The 18,313-nt window shown below is 41.9% G+C and overlaps 1 protein-coding gene across 2 annotated transcripts in view; it reads left to right on the top strand.

Moving 5' to 3' along the window:
• Positions 1-18,313, top strand: part of SLC9A7 (solute carrier family 9 member A7) — a 175,401-nt gene that overhangs the window by 105,701 nt on the left and 51,387 nt on the right. For both annotated transcript variants that reach the window (XM_040265778.1, XM_040265777.1), the window contains exons 5-8: positions 743-855; positions 14,837-14,942; positions 15,274-15,415; positions 17,218-17,323. In XM_040265778.1, coding sequence (XP_040121712.1) covers positions 743-855; positions 14,837-14,942; positions 15,274-15,415; positions 17,218-17,323 — 467 coding nt within the window. The remainder of the gene's footprint in view (positions 1-742; positions 856-14,836; positions 14,943-15,273; positions 15,416-17,217; positions 17,324-18,313) is intronic.

Genomic DNA, 18,313 nt, shown 5'->3' with positions numbered 1-18,313 from the left:
ACACACACACACACACACACACACACACACACACACACACACACACAAAATAACAAGGCCTTTTAACACTCCTCACTCCCCCTAATTTGTGAGCTGTCCTGTAGGAAATGTGCTCTGCTCAAGGTGTAAGGAGGGCTGCCTGTCTAACCCATGCAAAGAGTGAGAAGCCAGATATGTCAGTGAGTACACTGATATTTTAATGGAAGATTTTAAAGAGTTTTGCCTCTTTTCCCTGTTTTGTAATAATTATTGGCAGAGAAGGTTGACCAGTTGGATCCTTGTGGCCATCCCATTTTTTTTCTCTCCAGCTTGATCCAGTCCATTCATACCCATGACTTTAAATGCACTGTCTTGGAATCCTGGGAGTTTTGTAGCAATTTCATTACCCATTTTGCAGGGTTCTTTCTCTTCCTTTCTTCCCTACTACCCAGTTGCTTAAAATGCCCTAACTGTTGCTAGTTGAGGATCGTACTTTATAGTTGTAAGTACAATTTTTAAAAAATGGAATGCTCAATATACTTCAGGAAGATGACAGTAACTGCAGACCATTACTTGGTGCCAAAGTCTTATTTGCACATGTTCCTGGTTAGTGTCCAACCACTACAGCTGCCTGATGTTTCCACAAACCTCTTTGGAAGTGCAGTATTCTAGTACTCCTCTGCTTGTGTATTTGCCGGCTTATTCGAGTAGGTGGGTTTTCTTTTCTTTTTCTTCTGACACAGTTTACCTTTTCTTGTTATAGAAATCTCATGTATGGTGTGGTGAAGCTCATGAAGATTGTGGGGCAGCTCTCAGATAAATTTTACTACACGGATTGCCTCTTTTTCGGAGCAATTATCTCTGCTACTGACCCAGGTATTTGCATCTTTGGCCTTATTGTCATAATGTTCCATTATTTAAATCTTAAAAAGCTCAGAGCAATCATTAACTTTCATAAAAGTAGAGGAAGAGACCAGTAAGTCAAGTGGTCTAATGGACTTAGATGGCTTTTCTAAGAAGGGCCTGCCTTTCCCTTTTTAAAAATTATTATTATTACTGTAAAAATAGCATAAAATTTACCACCTTAATCATCTTTAGGTGTATATAGTTCAGCAGTATTGAGTATATTCATATTGTTGTGCAACCAATCTCCAGAATTTTTTCGTCTTGCAAAACTGAACCTCTGTACCCATTAAACAACATCTCTTCATTCTCTCCCCACTCCACCTCCCAGACCTGGGCAACCACCATTCTACTGTCTGTCTCTATGAGTTTGACTACTGTAGATACCTCAGATAAGTGGAATCATCAGTATTTGTCTCTTTGTGTCTGGCTTATTTCCTTAGCATGATGTCCTCAGGGTTCATCTATGTTGTAACATGTGTCAGAATTTCCTTCCTTTTAAATCTGAATAATATTCCATTGTATGAATATACCATATTTTTGCTTATCCATTCACCTGCCAACAAGCACTTGAGTTGTTTCCACCTGTGTTTCCTCCTTTTTGTCTTTCATTTTAGAATGTCTAATTTGGTCATAAGTTTTATACTTAGACTGTCTTTTTTTCTCAGTGTTATGCTTCTGCCTCCTTTTTAGGAGCATGTCATTTGGTTTAAATAATATCTTTGCTTAGTAGAAATGTACACTAGTACTGTAGTGAATGTAATTTAATTTGTGAAGTCCTTTTGTGCAATGCTCCTATACACTGTGATGCGGTTCCTATTCATAAATCTGTTACCTTGTATTTTTCAAGGGTTATTTGAACCAGTTCTTAAAAGTGGAATTATTATATACCCTTCCTCCCCTGCAGCTCAGAACAAACAAATAGGCTCTCCTCTTCAAGTTGGAACCCATAATTGAATTAGTTCACATAAAATAGTTACAGCTATTCTTTCCTCTAATGTTAACTACTGAGCACACCACTGTAGGGAAAGAATTCATGGAGAAAGAGCTAATCTTGTTCTCATAGTACAGATGGAAAGGTCTTTTCAGTGTCTATGATGCCTCTAACATTCTGGGCAGTGATGTCCTCTAAGATACTAAAATTCCACCCCCCAAACAACTTTCCCATGCCTCTTGGGGGTCTTCTAGATCAGTGCTAGCCAGCAGACCTATCTGCAGTGATAGAAATGTTCCATAACCTTCCTAGTGCTTTACAGTAGCCAGTGGCTATGTGTGGCTGTTGTACACTTGACATGTGAGGCAGTGCAACCAAAGAACTGATTTTTTAAAAATTAATTTATTTTTATTGAAGGATAATTGCTTTACAGAATTTTGCTGTTTTCTGTCAAACCTCAGCACATATCAGCCATAGGGATACATATATCCCCTCCCTTTTGAAACACCCTCCCACCTCCCTCCCCATCCTACATAGCTCCAAGTGGCTAGTGGCTACCACATTGGATAGCACAGCTCTAGACAGTTGTGTGGCTCTGAAAAATCTTGCTGATCTGAAAAGCATTGACCTCTTTCACCCCACTATTTTCTTACAAACACTCTAAGTAAACTGATACTGAAGACTTGGCTGGTTGAAGTACCCGTGTTTGTGACAAGAATGTGGGGTGTGGAGTTGAGTTCTGAAAGTGGTGGTTTGAGTTCTAGCCCTGCCAGCTACTGACCGGGTGTCCTGGGCACACTTTATCTCTTGAGTGCCAGTTTTCTTATTTATTAATTAGGAGTAATGGTACCTATTTCCTATTATGAAGGGCTGGTGTGAAGATTAAATGAAATAATGCATGTAAAGCATTGAGCATAGCATCTGCTGATTATATTGGTCTCTATAAAAAGACCCTGATGCTGGGAAAGATTGAAGGCAGGAAGAGAAGGGGATGACAGAGGATAAGATGGTTGGATGGCATCACTGACTCAATGGACATGAGTTTGAGCAAACTCTGGGAGTTGGTGAAGGACAGGGAAGCCTGGCGTGCTGCAGTCTGTAGGGTCACAAAGAGTCGGACACAACTGAGCAACTGATCTGAACTAATAAACATTTTCAGACTCAGGCAGAGATTTCTGTGTTTTCCCTGTGTGTATGTTTAATAATAGGTTACCATTTAACACAAGTACTCTGAAATGTAGCTTTATTATTCTAATACTACAATATCTGTGACATTTCAATAGATGTGTGTCTATTGAAAAATGATTCTTTAAAGTCTAAGAAAGATGTTTATTGTTTCTGAAAATATATTACTAATTATAGTCATCTATAAGTTTATTACTAATATCTTACTGGTACCACTGATAAGCAAAGGCAAGTTAGCGTAACATAAAGATTATTGATACTGTCTTCTGAACTATTAGTGTTGCTGCATTTAATTGGATAGAAAGGTTTATTTTTCCATATTATCTTTGTAATTATTTACTTCACTTTAATGTGTCCATACTGTGGTAGAAAATAATGGAAGGTATTACCATGACACACCATTTTTATTTGGCCTGTGAAGATTGGCACAGTAAGGGTTTTATATAAAATGAAGTTCTAGAAAATTGAAATTTGAAACTTACTAAACATCAGAACATTAACTTTAACTTCCTTTCAATGGAAATCTTTCTGAAATGTAGAATGTTTTTGTAAATTGAAACTGTTTTACCAGCTTCCTAAAAATCTGTTGTTTGAGAATTTGGGCCATAAAAGAAATAAAATCTTCAGTGTAGAGTTAGAGGGAAACATAAGACTAGATTGACTTCTTGGGCATGGTGTATCCAACAAAAATTCTGATTTGGGGTTATGTCGTGATATTGAGGGATATGAAAAAATAAAAGTCCTTGTTTGTGACTTCACTGTACTTGCTCCAGTCTTTGGTCTTCCTGTTGATGGGAACAGTGTATGTGTGGGGTGATGTAGGCTGCTCTGTAACTAGAAGCCCTCTCCATTCTGTACTTGTGTGCCACGAGTGCCACGTGCCATCTTTGTGCAGTGGACTAAAATTGGATCCACAATTCAGGAAAAAAAAATATATGTTTCCAACCCATAGTACATAGCTGTAAACAGCTACCAGAGGAAATGAGCACCATTCCTATGAACCGTTATGCGGTGATTCCTCTCATTGTAATCCTGACACCTTTATACCGCTCAAGACAACCAGACCCATTCATAGGTTTCAAAACCTGTGATCAGTGCTGTCAGAAAGTAATTCTCTAGTTGCACCACCCAGGCTGGTCAGTCTTTTGCTTAGTCTTTGAAACTGAATTCAAATCTGCCACTTGCCTAGTTATTCTTCCTTTACAGTTATTCTTCCTTTACTGCTTCAGTTAGTAGCTCTTACAGCTCTAGAGTCAGGTCTGTTTCTTACATAACATTACTTGCTGCTTTGTGCCAAGGGTTTACAAGTGCTCAGTGCTCTTTTGTATACAAATGGAGTGTTCAGGAAAAGTTAGTTGAATGAACAAAGTCAGGTTCTTGATATTTTTTCTTTCTTTGTTTTTCTGTTATTCTTTTATTTTCCCCACATTTTTAAGATACCTGTAAGCAGTCTTCAGTCAGTGAATTGTAATTTCTCAGTCCATGTTCAGTTGGAAACAGCTGTTGTGACCCTGTTCTCTCTGATTCCAAGGGTTGAGCTGTGAGGGGAGCAGCCTGTTTACTCCCTGTCTTTAGAAGTCACCTGCCTAGTCTGTCATCCCCTGCCTATCTCTGCCACCCCACCCACCGCCATCACCTGATTGTCCACACCTGTAGTCTTCATCTTGGTCGGACACAGAGTTGCCCAGGAGGGCCATGGGTGACTTCTTGCGTTGCTTTCTAAGGTGATGGGCAGGGAGAATGAGAGATTGAAAATCAGAACAGCCAAGTTTAGACTAGTGCAAAGTGTTAATTATTAAAGTTAATTATAAATTTAGTATTTATCGTCATGGATAAATAAGCTAACTGTACATTATATTTTTACTATTGGTATGGTAGTATTTTGGACTTCCCTTGTGGCTCAGCTGGTAAATAATCTGCCTGCAATGTGGGAGACCAGGGTTCGATCCCTGGGTTGGGAAGATGCCCTGGAGAAGGGAAAGGCTATCCATTCCAGTATTCCAGCCTGGAGAATTCCATGAACTGTATAGTTCATGGAGTCGCAAAGAGTCAGACACGTCTGAGTGACTTTCACTTTCACAGTAGTATTTTAGGAAAATAGTGTTTAAAAGTCAAAAGGGCTTTTGAAAATTATGTAGCTCAAGCCTTCACTTTATTAAGTCTTTGGACTTTGCTGTGCATTGTTGGATGGCTTCTAGTTGCCCCTCCAGGTTTACACACCATCCTTCTCCACTTTCTTCTTGGCGCTGGGAGGCTGACTTGTACAGAAGATTTCTACTTTCCCATTGGATTTGTCCATGGGGCAGCACCAGTAAGAGACTGAAACAGGGGTAGACATGCAGGGTCCCTGTGGGCTGCCTGTGTCCCTTGATCAGAGGTCACAGCTCCTGTTGAGTGACCCTCTCCATACAGCTCCTGGTTCTGACAGTCACTCCTTCAGGCTCAGGGATGGCGTAGAAGCTCCCTGTTTTCAGCTGCAGGTAACTGCCCTCCCCCTCTCCCATACTATCTACGTGCTTGTGCTTAGTCGTTCAGTTGTGTCCGACTCTTTGCGACCCCATGGATTGTAGCCCGCCAGGCTCCTCCATCCATGGAATTTTCCAAGCAAGAATACTGGAGTGGGTTGCTATTTGCTTCTCCAGGGGATCTTCCCAACCCAGGGATCGAACCCGGGTCTCCTGCATTGCAGCCAGATTCTTTACCATCTGAGCCACCAGGGAAGCCCTGTACTCTCTCTACACGTCTATAAATAATCCCTTTTTAAATACTCCTCAAATTGCTCATCTAGTTCTTGCCAGGAACCTTGCTGATAAAGTCCTAGAACCCAGGTTTCCTGGACTGCCAGCCCTATGCTCTGCTCACTGAGATTGACCTACACCAGTCTTCAGTTCCTGAGTGAGTGAGTGACTGACTGTTGTGAACAGAGGCCTCTGGTGCCAACCCCCAGTAGACATCCTGTATGAGTAAGCAATAAAACTTCAGTCAGGTCCGACCACTGAGATTTTGGGAAGCTTGATACTGCAGCAGGAAAACAGCCCATCACACAGGGCCTGTTTTCTCATCTCTAAATTGGGGGATATGATAATACTACCCACTTAGGGTTTTCATGAGGACTAAACAAAATTGTAAAATGTTTATCATAGTGCCTGCTTCCTGGTAAAACCTTAATTATTGTTGTTGTTTTGATAATTTTTCTTCAACATTGGGTTCAAAACAAGACAGTTTTTATGTCATATAATAATAAAGTAGAGTAACAATTTTGTATTAGGGTTTTTCAAAGAAACAGAATAAATAGATATGTGTGTGTGTACATAGCGGGGAGGAGGAGAGGGAACAAGATATTAATTGATTACAAGGCCTTGGCTCATGTGATTATGGAAACTGTAGAGGTCCCAAGATCTGCAGTGAAATCTTCAACCAATTCGATGAGTCCCACCCTCATTGAGGAGGGCCATCTGCTTTACTCAGTCTACTGATTCAAATGTTAATCTCATCCAAAACCTCAGTCAGACACATCTACAATAGTGTTTAATCAAATATCTGGGTACCCCATGGCCCTGTCAAGTTCACAAATAAAAGTAACCATCACAGGTCTTTTGTAAGGAGACACACATATTGTTCATGTAATATATAATCCACAAAACAAGAACTTTTTTTAGCCTAATCCCTAAAGATTTTTCTGGTTGTGTAACTTGCTTAACTGTTTTTAGGGGTGGAAGAAAGAGACTGACCTTGTATCTTGAAGATGTATTATAAAGAGATGACATGTCTGTCTTTTAGAAAGTAGGTCTGCTGGTAATGCCTCATGTTGATGTCTGGTTCACATCTGAATGCTTACAGCAGTGATTTTATTGCCTAGATTTATGATTATCTGGATCTGCCTTGTGATATAGGTGACATTTTTCAAATCCAAATTATTTTTTGTTTACTCTCAAATAAATGAACTAAACTTTTTGTAAAGAAAGGCACAGTGAGGGGTAGATTGGGAATCTCCCTTAATCTCTATCAAAAATAGAGCAAGCAGGACAGCAAAAGAAAAAACAGACTGAACTAGCTGACAGAGTATCTTGATGAATCCCCTGATATCAACTGGTGGGGTCAAACTACCCACAGCAGTGAGACTTTGGGATAAGAGCAGCAGCTATGCTGGAGGAAGCAAAGGGAAGAGGGGACTGCTGGTTGTTTTGATTGTCAGGGCACCCAGAAATATTCCGTAAGTATTCACACTCAAAAGCACGGGTCTCCACTGGGAGTCAAGAATTTTATGGTTCTGTCCCGTAACAATAGTTGATATTGGAGGAGGCTTTTTAGGCTCCCATTTGTGGGTGAGGGCAAGGAGACTGGAGGAGGTGTGAGGCTGCTGGAGGGACCTGGGTCCTCAGGGCTCTCAGGAAATCCCTTGTGGAAGATCTCTCTGCAACAACAGAGGTACTCCCTAAAAATGACCTGCTCAGACCACTGACCTTGATTGACAGGGCATTAAAGGAGAAAGAAAGCTCAGATTTTAATGGTAAAGGAGAGCAGAGGAAGTAGATCTCAGATTGAGGAGGTGGCTGGATTGAGGAGGTGGCTGCACCCAGAGGCCATATTTTTTAATATTTCAGTGTAAAACCAGAAGAGGGAGCCATAGAGCCATGAAACTAGGAAAGCTCTTCTGGGCTTCTACCCACCTCACTTAGTGTGAGCAGCAGAAATGGATTGAGGTTGAATTTCATGTAAACAGAAGAAAAAGTGGGGATAACCCCTCTGAATAATAAAGTTACAGATAATGAGGTCATACCAGAAAAAGAGGCTCACAAAAGAGATGAAACTTTATTAATATGCCAACAGAAGCTAAACGAAGTTAACAAAATGATAGAAGTTAGAACTGTATACATCAGGATTGGACAGTTAAGAAAAGAGAAAAGTAAACAACAGGGCATTATGAAAAGAGAGCTAACAGAAAGGAATGAAAGGGGGAAGCCATAGAGTAAAAGACATGTCAGTTCAGTTCAGTGGCTCAGTTGTGTCTGACTCTTTGTGACCCAATGGACTACAGCAAGCCAGACCTCGCTGTCCATCACCAATTCCCGGAGTTTACTAAAACTCATGTCCATTGAGTCAGTAATGCCATCCAACCATCTCATCCTCTGTCTTACCCTTCTCCTCCCACCTTCAATCTTTCCCAGCATCAGGGTCTTTTACAATGAGTCAGTTCTTCGCATCAGAGGGGCAAAGTATTGGAGTTCCAGCTTCAGCTTCAGTCCTTCCAATGAATATTCAGGACTGATTTCCTTGAGGATTGACTGGTTGGATCTCCTTGAAGTCCAAGGGACTCTCAAGAGTCTTAGCCAACACCACAGTTCAAAAGCATCAATTCTTTGGCACTTAACTTTCTTTATAGTCCAACTCTCACATCCATACACGACTACTGGAAAAATCATAGCCTTAACTAGACAGACCTTTGTCAGCAAAGTAATGTCTCTGCTATTTACTATCCTGTCTAGGTTGGTCATAATTTTTCTTCTAAGGAGTAAGCATCTTTTAATTTCATGGCTGCACTCACCATCTGCAGTGATTTTGGAGCCCCCAAAATAAAGTCAGCCACTGTTTCCCCTGTTTCCCCATATATTTGCCATGAAGTGATGGGACCAGATGCCATTATCTTAGTTTTCTGAATGTTGAGTTTTAAGCCAACCTTTTCACTCTCTTTGATCAAGAGGCTCTTTAGTTCTTCTTCACTTTCTGCCATAAGGGTGGTATCATCTGCATATCTGAGGTTATTGATATTTCTCCTGGCAATCTTGATTCCAGCTTGTGCTTCTTCCAGCCCAGTGTTTCTCATGATGTACTATGTATAAGTTAAATGAGCAGAGTGACAATATACAGCCTTGATGCACTCCTTTTCCTATTTGGAACTAGTCTGTTGTTCCATATCCAGTTCTAACTGTTGCTTCATGCCCTACATACAGATTTCTCAAGAGGCAGGTCAGGTGGTCTGGTATTCCCATCTCTTTCAGAATTTTCCATAGTTTATTGTGATCCACATAGTCAAAGGCTTTGGCATAGTCAATAAAGCAGAAATAGATGTTTTTCTGGAACTCTCTTGCTTTTTCCATGATCCATCAGATGTTGGCAATTTGATCTCTGGTTCCTCTGCCTTTTCTAAATCCAGCTTGAACATCTGGAAGTTCATGGTTCACGTACTGTTGAAGACTGGCTTGGAGAATTTTGACCATCACTTTACTAGTGTGAGATGAGTGCAATTGTGTGGTAGTTAGCGCATTCTTTGGCATTGCCTTTCTTTGGGATTGGAATGAAAACTGACCTTTTCCAGTCCTGTGGCCACTGCTGAGTTTTCCAAATTTGCTAGCATATTAAGTGCAGCACTTTCACAGCGTTATCTTTTAGGATTGAAATAGCTCCACTGGAATTCCATCACCTCCACTAGCTTTGTTCATAGTGATGCTTCCAAAGGCCCTCTTGACTTCGCATTCCAGATGTCTGGTTCTAGGTTGGTGATCACACCATCCTGATTATCTGTAGTTCTTCTGTGTATTCTTGCCACCTCTTCTTAATATCTTCTGTTTCTGTTAGGTCCATACCATTTCTGTCCTTTATCAAGCCTATCTTTACATGAAATGTATCTCTAATTTTCTTGAAGAGATCTCTAGTAGTTCCCATTCTATTCTTTTCCTCTACTTCTTTGCATTGTTCATTTAAGAAGGCCTTCTTATCTCTTTGCTGTTCTTTGGAACTCTGCATTCAAATGGGTATATCTTTCCTTTTCTCCTTTGCCTTTTGCTTCTCCTTTATTCACAGCTGTCTGCCTCCTCAGACAACCATTTTGCCTTTTTTGCATTCTTTTCCTTGGGGATGGTCTTGATCCCTGCCTCCTCTACAATGTCTCGAACCTAGGTCCATGGTTCTTCAGGCACTCTGTCTATCAGATCTAATCCCTTGAATCTATTTGTCACTTCCACTGTATAATCATAAGGGATTTGATTTAGGTCATACCTGAACGGTCTAGTGGTTTTCCCTACTTTCTTTGATTTAAGTCTGAATTTGGCAATGAGGAGTTCATGGTCTGAGCCACAGTCAGCTCCTGATCTTGTTTTTGCTGACTGTATAGAGCTTCTCCATTTTTGGCTGCAAAAAATATAATCAATCTGATTTTGGTATTGACCATCTAGTGATGTCCATGTGTAGAGTCTTCTCTTGTGTTGGAACAGGTGTTTGCTATGACCAGTGCATTCTCTTTGCAAAACTCTATTAGCCTTTGCCCTGCTTCATTCTGTATTCCAGGGCCAAATTTGCCTGTTACTCCAGTTATTTCTTGAGTTCCTACTTTTGCATTCCAGTCCCCTATAATGAAAAGGACATCTTTTTTTAGTGTTAGTTCTAGAAGGTCTTGTAGGTCTTCATAGAACCGTTCAACTCCAGTTTCTTCAGCATTACTGGTTGGGGCATAGACTTGGATTACTGTGATATTGAATGGTTTGCCTTGGAAATGAACAGAGATCATTCTGTCGTTTTTGAGATTGCATCCAAGTACTGCATTTCAGACTCTTTTATTGACTATGATGGCTACTCCATTTCTTCTAAAGGGATTCTTGTCCACAGTAGTATATATAATGGTCATCTGAGTTAAATTCACCCATTCCAGTCCATTTTAGTTTGCTGATTCCTAGAATGTCGACGTTCACTCTTGCCATCTCCTGTTTGACCACTTCCAATTTGCCTTGATTCATAGACCTAACATTCCAGGTTCCTATGCAGTATTGCTCTTTACAGCATCAGGCTTTACTTCCATCACCAATCACATTCACAACGGGGTGTTGTTTTTGCTTTGACTCCGTCTCTTCATTCTTTCTGATCTCCAGTAGCATATCGGGCCCCTACCTACCTGGGGAGTTCATCTTTCATTGTCTTATCTTTTTGCCTTTTCATACAGTTCATGGGGTTGTTCTCAAGGCAGGAATACTGAAGTGGTTTGCCATTCTCTTCTCCAGTGGACCACATTTTGTCAGAACTCTCCACCATGACCCGTCCGTCTTGAGTGGCCCTACACGTCATGGCTCATAGATTCATTGAGTTAGACAAGGCTGTGGTCCATGTGATCAGGTTGGTTAGTTTCCTGTGATTGTGGTTTTCAGTCTGTCTGGCCTCTGATGGAGAAGGATAAGTGGCTTATGGAAGCTTCCTGATGGGAAGGACAGACTGAGGGGTAAACTGGGTCTTGTTCTGATGGACGGGGCCATGTTCAATAAATCTTTAATCCACTTTTCTGTTGATGGATGGGGCTGTGTCCCCTCCCTGTTATTTATCTGGGCTAAACTATGGTGGAGGTAATGAAGATAATGGCGACCTCCTTCACAAGGTCCCGTGCATGCACTGCTATACTCAGTGCCTCCAGCCCTGCAGCAGCCACCGCTGACCCAGGCCTCTGCCAGAGACTCCTGGACACATAAGGGCAAGTCTGGGTCAGTCTCTTGTGTGGTCACTGTTCCTTTCTCCTGGGTCCTGGTGCACACAAGGTTCTGTTTTTGCCCACCAAGAGTCTGTTTCCCAGTCCTGTGTAAGTTCTGGCGGCTCTATGGTGTGGTTAATGGTGACCTCCTCCAAGAGGGCTTATGCCAGCCCAAGTCTGCTGCACCCAGAGCCCCTGCCCCCACAGCAGTCCACTGCTGACCTGCACCTCCACAGAAGATACTCAAACACAGTTTTGTCTCAGTCTCTGTGGGTTCTCTGGGTCCTGGTGTGCACAAGGTTTGTTTGAGCCCTCTAAGCGTTTCTGGTAGGTATGGGGTTTGATTCTAAAGGTGATTTCACCCCTCCTACCATTGTTCTGGGGCTTCTTCTTTGCTTTTGGATGTGGGGTATCTCCTCAGGGCCGCCTTAGGGCCATGCAGCCACTATGCAGCTGCTGCGCCAGCGCCTACCATCTTCCTGGGGCTTCTCTGCCCTTAGATGTGGGATATCTCCTCACTGCTGCCCTCACACCATGCAGCCACTGCTCCCACAGATGGTGAGTGCAGCCATGAAATTAAAAGATGCTTGCTCCTTGGAAGAAAAGTTATGACCAACCTAGACAGCATATTAAAAAGCAGAGACATTACTTTGGCAACAAAAGTCCATCTAGTCAAAGCTGTGGTTTTTCTGGTAGTCACATATGGATGTGAGAGTTGGACTACAAAGCAAGCTGAACACTGAAGAATTAATGCTTTTGAACTGTGGTGTTGGCTGAGACTCTTGAGAGTCCCTTGGACTACAAGGAAATCCAACCAGTCCATCTTAAAGGAAATCAGCCCTGAATATTCAATGGAAGGACTGATGCTGAAGCTGAAACTCCAATACTTTGGCCCTCTGATGCGAAGAACTGACTCATTGTAAAAGACCCTGATGCTGGGAAAGATTGAAGGTGGGGGGAGAAGGGGATGACAGAGGATGAGATGGTTGGATGGCATCACCGACTCAATGGACATGAGTTTGAGTAAACTCTGGGAGTTGGTGGTGGACAGGGAGGTCTGGCATGCTGCAGTCCATGGGGTCACAAAGGGTCAGACATGACTGAGCGACTGAACTGAACTGAGATTGGGATGGAATATATTGTGAGGTGCTTCTGTGGGGGTTGGCAAAGTTGCAGTTTCCTGCACTGGATGATGGTTACAAAAGTGGTTGGTTTATAATACTGCCAAATATCTGGGTGTATTCTAATTGTATCAGTAAGTAATGTGTTTGGTTGCAAATAACAGGATGGTGTGGCTAATACTAACTTAGAGAGCTGTTTATCTTGGCTAAGAGTTCCAAGCTGGTGCTATGGTTCCCATGACAATCAGGCACTCAGTCTTTCTAGTGCACTACCTTTGGATTTCAGACACACCTTAACTGCCCCATGGAGGCAAGATGACCGCACTGTATCCAGGCTTCACCCTCTTCCAGGCAGCAAGAGGTGGCACTTACCACAAGGGAAGCTAAAGAAGTGAGTTTAGTTTCTCAGTTTCTTATGGCAGAAACTAACAAAACAAAAGGTAGTTGAATGTGAGTGTTGCGAGTGAACCCCACTGGCATGTACAGATTAGAGTGGTGGTTCTTAACTGGGAATGATTCTGGCCCACCACAGCAGATGTTCAGCAATGTATGGAGACATTTTTGGTTGCCAAAGCTTGGCAGGGGAGAGTGTGTGATGCTACTGGTATCTTGTGGGTAGAGGCCAAGGATACTGCTAAACTATCTTATGGCACACCAGGTGGCCCCCATGACAAAGAGGTATATGGCCCCAACTATCAGTAGAACCAAAGTCCAGAAACTCCAAAACCCTTTTGGGGCTCCATAAGGTCAAAACTGATTTAAGAGTAATAGTAGTATATCATTTGTCTTTTTTGCTTACATTCTTTCTTAGAAGTGTACTGTTGAGTGGAGTTTTCCAGGGCTTACATAATTGTGACACTGACTCCCTATTGATCAAATATAGAAACAGATGTGAAAACTATGTTCCATTACTTCAGATATTAAAAAGACGAGAGAAAATGTAAAACACTAGTTGTCTTTACACTATTTTATGGAAAAAAATATTATTTTTCAATAAAAAATGTTAACATAGAATGGGTTTACTAGTAATTTAAATGAATAAATATTTAATTTTTTGTTTTACTCAATACTGTAAATATTGAAAGCTATAACCCACAAAACTAAAACTCTTTGCTGGCCTCAGAATTTTTTAAGGATGTAAAGGAGTCCTGAGATCAAAAGTGTGAGAGCTGCTGGTCTGGAAAAAGTTGATTTTTAAATACCTGCGAAATGTGAAACCCGTGAGAAGTGTAATTATGTATAGCCTGTCATAAATGAGGACTTGCATTATTTTACATATCTTTAGTAAAGCCTTGGAGAAGGCAATGGCAGCCCACTCCAGTACTCTTGCCTGGAAAATCCCATGGATGGAGGAGCCTGGTAGGCTGCAGTCCATGGGGTCGCTAAGAGTCGGACACGACTGAGCGACTTCACTTTCACTTTTCACTTTCATGCATTGGAGAAGGAAATGGCACCCCACTCCAGTGTTCTTGCCTGGAGAATCCCAGGGGCGGGGGAGCCTGGTGGGCTGCCGTCTATAGGGTCGCACAGAGTCGGACACGACTGAAGTGACTTAGCAGCAGCAGTAAAGCCTTTTCTGTGCCCTGACCCTATGCTGGAATCTGGGAGCACAGTGATCAATAAAATAGGGTTTCATTGCAGCAATGTGGATGGACCTAGAAATTATCATACTAAGTGAAATAAGACAATGGAAGACAAATAGCATATGATATAACTTTCATGTTAAACTTAAAATACAACAGAAATGAACCTCTCTGTGAAACAGAAACAGACTCACATAGAGACATAGAAAACAGACTTGTGGTTGCTAAGATGGAGGAGGGTAGGGAAGCGATGGGTTGGAAATTTGGGATTAACAGATGTAAACCATTATATATAGAATAAATAAACAGCAAGGTCCTGCTGTATAGTACAGCAAACTATATTCAATATCCTGTGATAAACCATAATGGAAAAGAATATGAAAAAGAATATATGTGTATAGCTGATTCACTTTGCTGTACAGCAGAAGTTAACACAACATAGTAAATCAACCATACTTCAATAAAATAAAAAATAAAATAGGGTTTCTGGCTTAAAAGAGATTTCAACTATCAGTAGAGCCAAGTCACATTAAATGTGATGATTTTTAAAATTCTGCAGTAGAAGTATTTTCAGAATGTGATGAGATTACAGTGGAAAGCGCAGTGTTGTTAGAATCAAGCATCATATCACTCCTCATTCAGAAACTGCAACCAATTTATATGCTTTTGGCCCATCTTTTAGTGACTGTACTGGCGATATTTAATGAATTGCATGCAGACGTGGACCTTTACGCACTTCTGTTTGGAGAAAGTGTCCTAAATGATGCTGTTGCCATTGTACTGTCCTCGTAAGTAACGATATTTCTGCCTGGGAAAAGAGACTCTGGCTTCCTGAATGCTCTGGGTTAAAATCAGAGGCCCACCTTAAAAGTGTTAAATTTTGAATTGGGTGCTTTTCTAAATGAGGTTTATAGACTTAGTTGATAAAGTTATGTTGCTTTGTCCAGTGGTATCAGAATGCTGATACCTTCATAATATGGCTCCTGCAGGTTAAATTAAATGAATACACCATGGGGAGTGCTCCTCAGAGTGTAGATATCTATGTTTGTCGATACTTGTAAGTACCATGGTATAAAACCAGCCCAGTATTTCCTAATTCTCTCTCTCTTTAAACTCCAGGTCTATTGTTGCCTACCAGCCAGCGGGGCTGAACACTCACGCCTTTGATGCTGCTGCCTTTTTTAAATCAGTTGGCATTTTTCTAGGTATATTTAGTGGCTCTTTTACCATGGGAGCTGTGACTGGGGTCGTGACTGCTCTAATATCCTTTCTGTGGTTTCTGCACCCGCCTGAGTATGATTATGTGACCTTGCACTTGTGAAAAGAAAGTTCTCATTTCCTCCTTTCAGAAATGAATCTTAAATTGGTTGTTCCACTGGGGGCTGGGGCCCCCCGAAATGTCACCCTTTGGTGAAACTTGACAGCCGATGGCTTAGTTAAGAGTCAGAGAAAATGTTTGAGAGTGTAGCTCTGGGCTTAGCTCTGTTCTCACCTTTGTGTTTCTCTTCTTCCTATAAACAAGTTGGAGACAGGAGCTTGGAGGAAGCATCATTTGGGGGGGGTGGGAGGCGGCACAGAAACAGTGGAAGAGCCAGGAGGCTGGGAATTGGAGACCACCTGTCAGGAGGCTGGAAGGAAGCAGGCTGTGAAGTACTTTAGCCCCAGACTGGCTGCTGTCATCCGCTGTTCCAGGCCATATGGGGCTAACATGGCCTTCACTAGCCAGGGGCTGTCTATGGGAATTATAGCAAGGTGACCTTCCTTAAGCCGAGGACTGCATGATATTGAGTTAGAAACCAACAAGCCAGTCAATCAACCAGCATAAAAACAAAGTGTGGGAATGAGCAGGCAAGCCTTCCACAGGCACGCTGAGTTCTTCATCAGATCTTCCAGTAGCATTTAGATCACCAGGGACCAATACAGATGTAATGAGAGCCACAAATGTGAGCCCCATCTTTTCAGCCTACAGTAGATATGCAGATTATTAATAGAATTTATACAAGTTAGTAATGAGATTTTATCCCTTCAGGTTTTGTACCAAGTCTTTGAAATATGGTGTGTATTTTGCTCTTACAGGATATCTCAATTCAGACTAGCCATATTTAAGTGTTGGGTAGTAACATGGGGCTAGTGGCTATCATATTGGACTGTGCAGATGTAGATTGCTTTCTTCCTCAAGGCTCTCTGATGCTCTGAGGACTTATATTGCTCAGTGAAACCACTCAGGACATGGTTCTAAGCTGCACTGCCCGCCCCCACCACTCCGTGGAATGGCAGTGTGAGGAAGGGAATTGCCAATCCCAAAAAGTGACAGCACTTTGTAGTTGCCCCTGGAGTTGGGCATTTCTCCCTCCCTCTCTCCCTCATGCATGCATTAGGCACCTGTGATGGACTCAGGCCTTAGTAGTCCACAGAGGTCAGAGTCTCCCTGCCTCATCTTCCGAGGCCTGCCTGAGGCACTCCCACCACTGTCAGAACCCACCTGCCAGTCACACCTCAGGCCTCAACTGTGCATCTCAGAAATATGGGCATTGCCAGGAGCACAGAGAGCCCATTTCTATTGGAAAGCATGATTAAAAAAAAAAACAGCTTTATTGAGAGGAAATCCACATGCTGTATAGTTCACCCATTTGAAGTATATAGTTCATTGGTTTTGGGTATATTACGTTATTATTATTATTTTAATTGTGGTAAAATATGCCTAACATAAAGTTTGCCACTTTAACCATTTTAAATATACAATTCAGTGGCATTAGGTGCATCCACTGGTGTTGTGTGACCATTGCCACCATTTCCAGAACCTTTCTCATCATCTGCAACAGAAACTGTGTGCCCGTTGAATAGTATCCTCCCTATCCCCCCACTCCCAGCCCTCAGAAACCTCCATTCTACTGGAGAAGCTTCATTTTCTTTATATTCAAAACCATGCAGCAGCTTTGGGGCCCCAAAGGAAGAGTTGAAGGGAAAGAGTAGCCCTTTGGGGAAGGGTCCTGGGCTAACAGAGAATGATTCTCAGTGATCATGATGTTTATTGCTGGAGACAGTTCCTTGACAGGAGCTGACGTGACCAAGTTCACCAAGCTGCACTGCTTTCCCCTGCTGGAGACTGCACTCTTCTTTTTGATGTCGTGGAGCACGTTCCTCTTGGCGGAAGCTTGTGGGTTCACAGGTGGGTTTCCTCTGCCCTTGGGTTTCCCTTACCCTCACTGTGGCTGGAGCTGTGGAAGCTTGAGGGGAGGGCAAAATTCTTAATAGCTGTGGCCTGGAGTTGATAAACCGCTCACAGAATGTCCATATGCAGGATTGCCAAGTGAGCCGTGTGTGCTGCAGTAGGAATAGTTTAGTTTCCGCCAAAGCTATATATTTTTAAAAATATATAAAATGTTGAAGCTTTATTGTTTCAAACTCAGATCTTTGAGTACTCATTCTGACCATAAATAGATGCCTAGCTGCAAAAGTTACCGAATATATGAATACCTTGTTTGTAAAGTGAAAATGAAAGTTGCTCAGTCGTGTCCAACTCTTTGCAACCCCATGGACTGTCCATGGGATTCTCCAGGCCAGCATACTGGAGTGGGTAGCCTTTCCCTACTCCAGGGCATCTTACCAACCCAGGGATCAAACACAGGTCTACCTGCATTTCAGGCAGATTCTTTACCAGCTGAGCCACAAGGGAAGCCCACCTTGTTTGTATCCTCCCCTGAATTGCTATGTTACTTTACAAACAGTAGTGATAACAAGCAAAATATATATCTTTTTAAAGATCATTTTGCATCTACTCAGATGAGTGTGAGCACAAGTTTTCCTTGTTTTGTGTCTGGTCTGTTTAATCACTGCTTTTCAAGACTGTGTTTTTATGGTGCTAGATTCATAGATTATTAGTGTGGGTGATTGTGTGGTGTTACTTCTTCACATTCTCTCATTAAAAAAACTTAATCATTGGATTTGTTCTGTTAGAAAACTCAAGTAGAGTTGCTTTCCATGACCCAGGTAATTAGGAAGTGCTTTTTATCATCTTTTCTAAATACTGCAATGTATCTTTATGTGACCTACTTCCTTTAAAACTTGACAACCATCTGTAAAAATATAGGCAAAGTCCCAGGTGTGTTAATTGTCTTGAACAACAAAATAATCACTATTAACCGGAAATCTAGATTTT

Source organism: Oryx dammah, unplaced genomic scaffold, assembly GCF_014754425.2.
Source record: "Oryx dammah isolate SB20612 unplaced genomic scaffold, SCBI_Odam_1.1 HiC_scaffold_23, whole genome shotgun sequence".
NCBI classification, from domain to species: domain Eukaryota; kingdom Metazoa; phylum Chordata; class Mammalia; order Artiodactyla; family Bovidae; genus Oryx; species Oryx dammah.
Note: the sequence above shows the minus strand (reverse complement) of the source record. Positions and strands in the feature narration are given on the sequence as shown.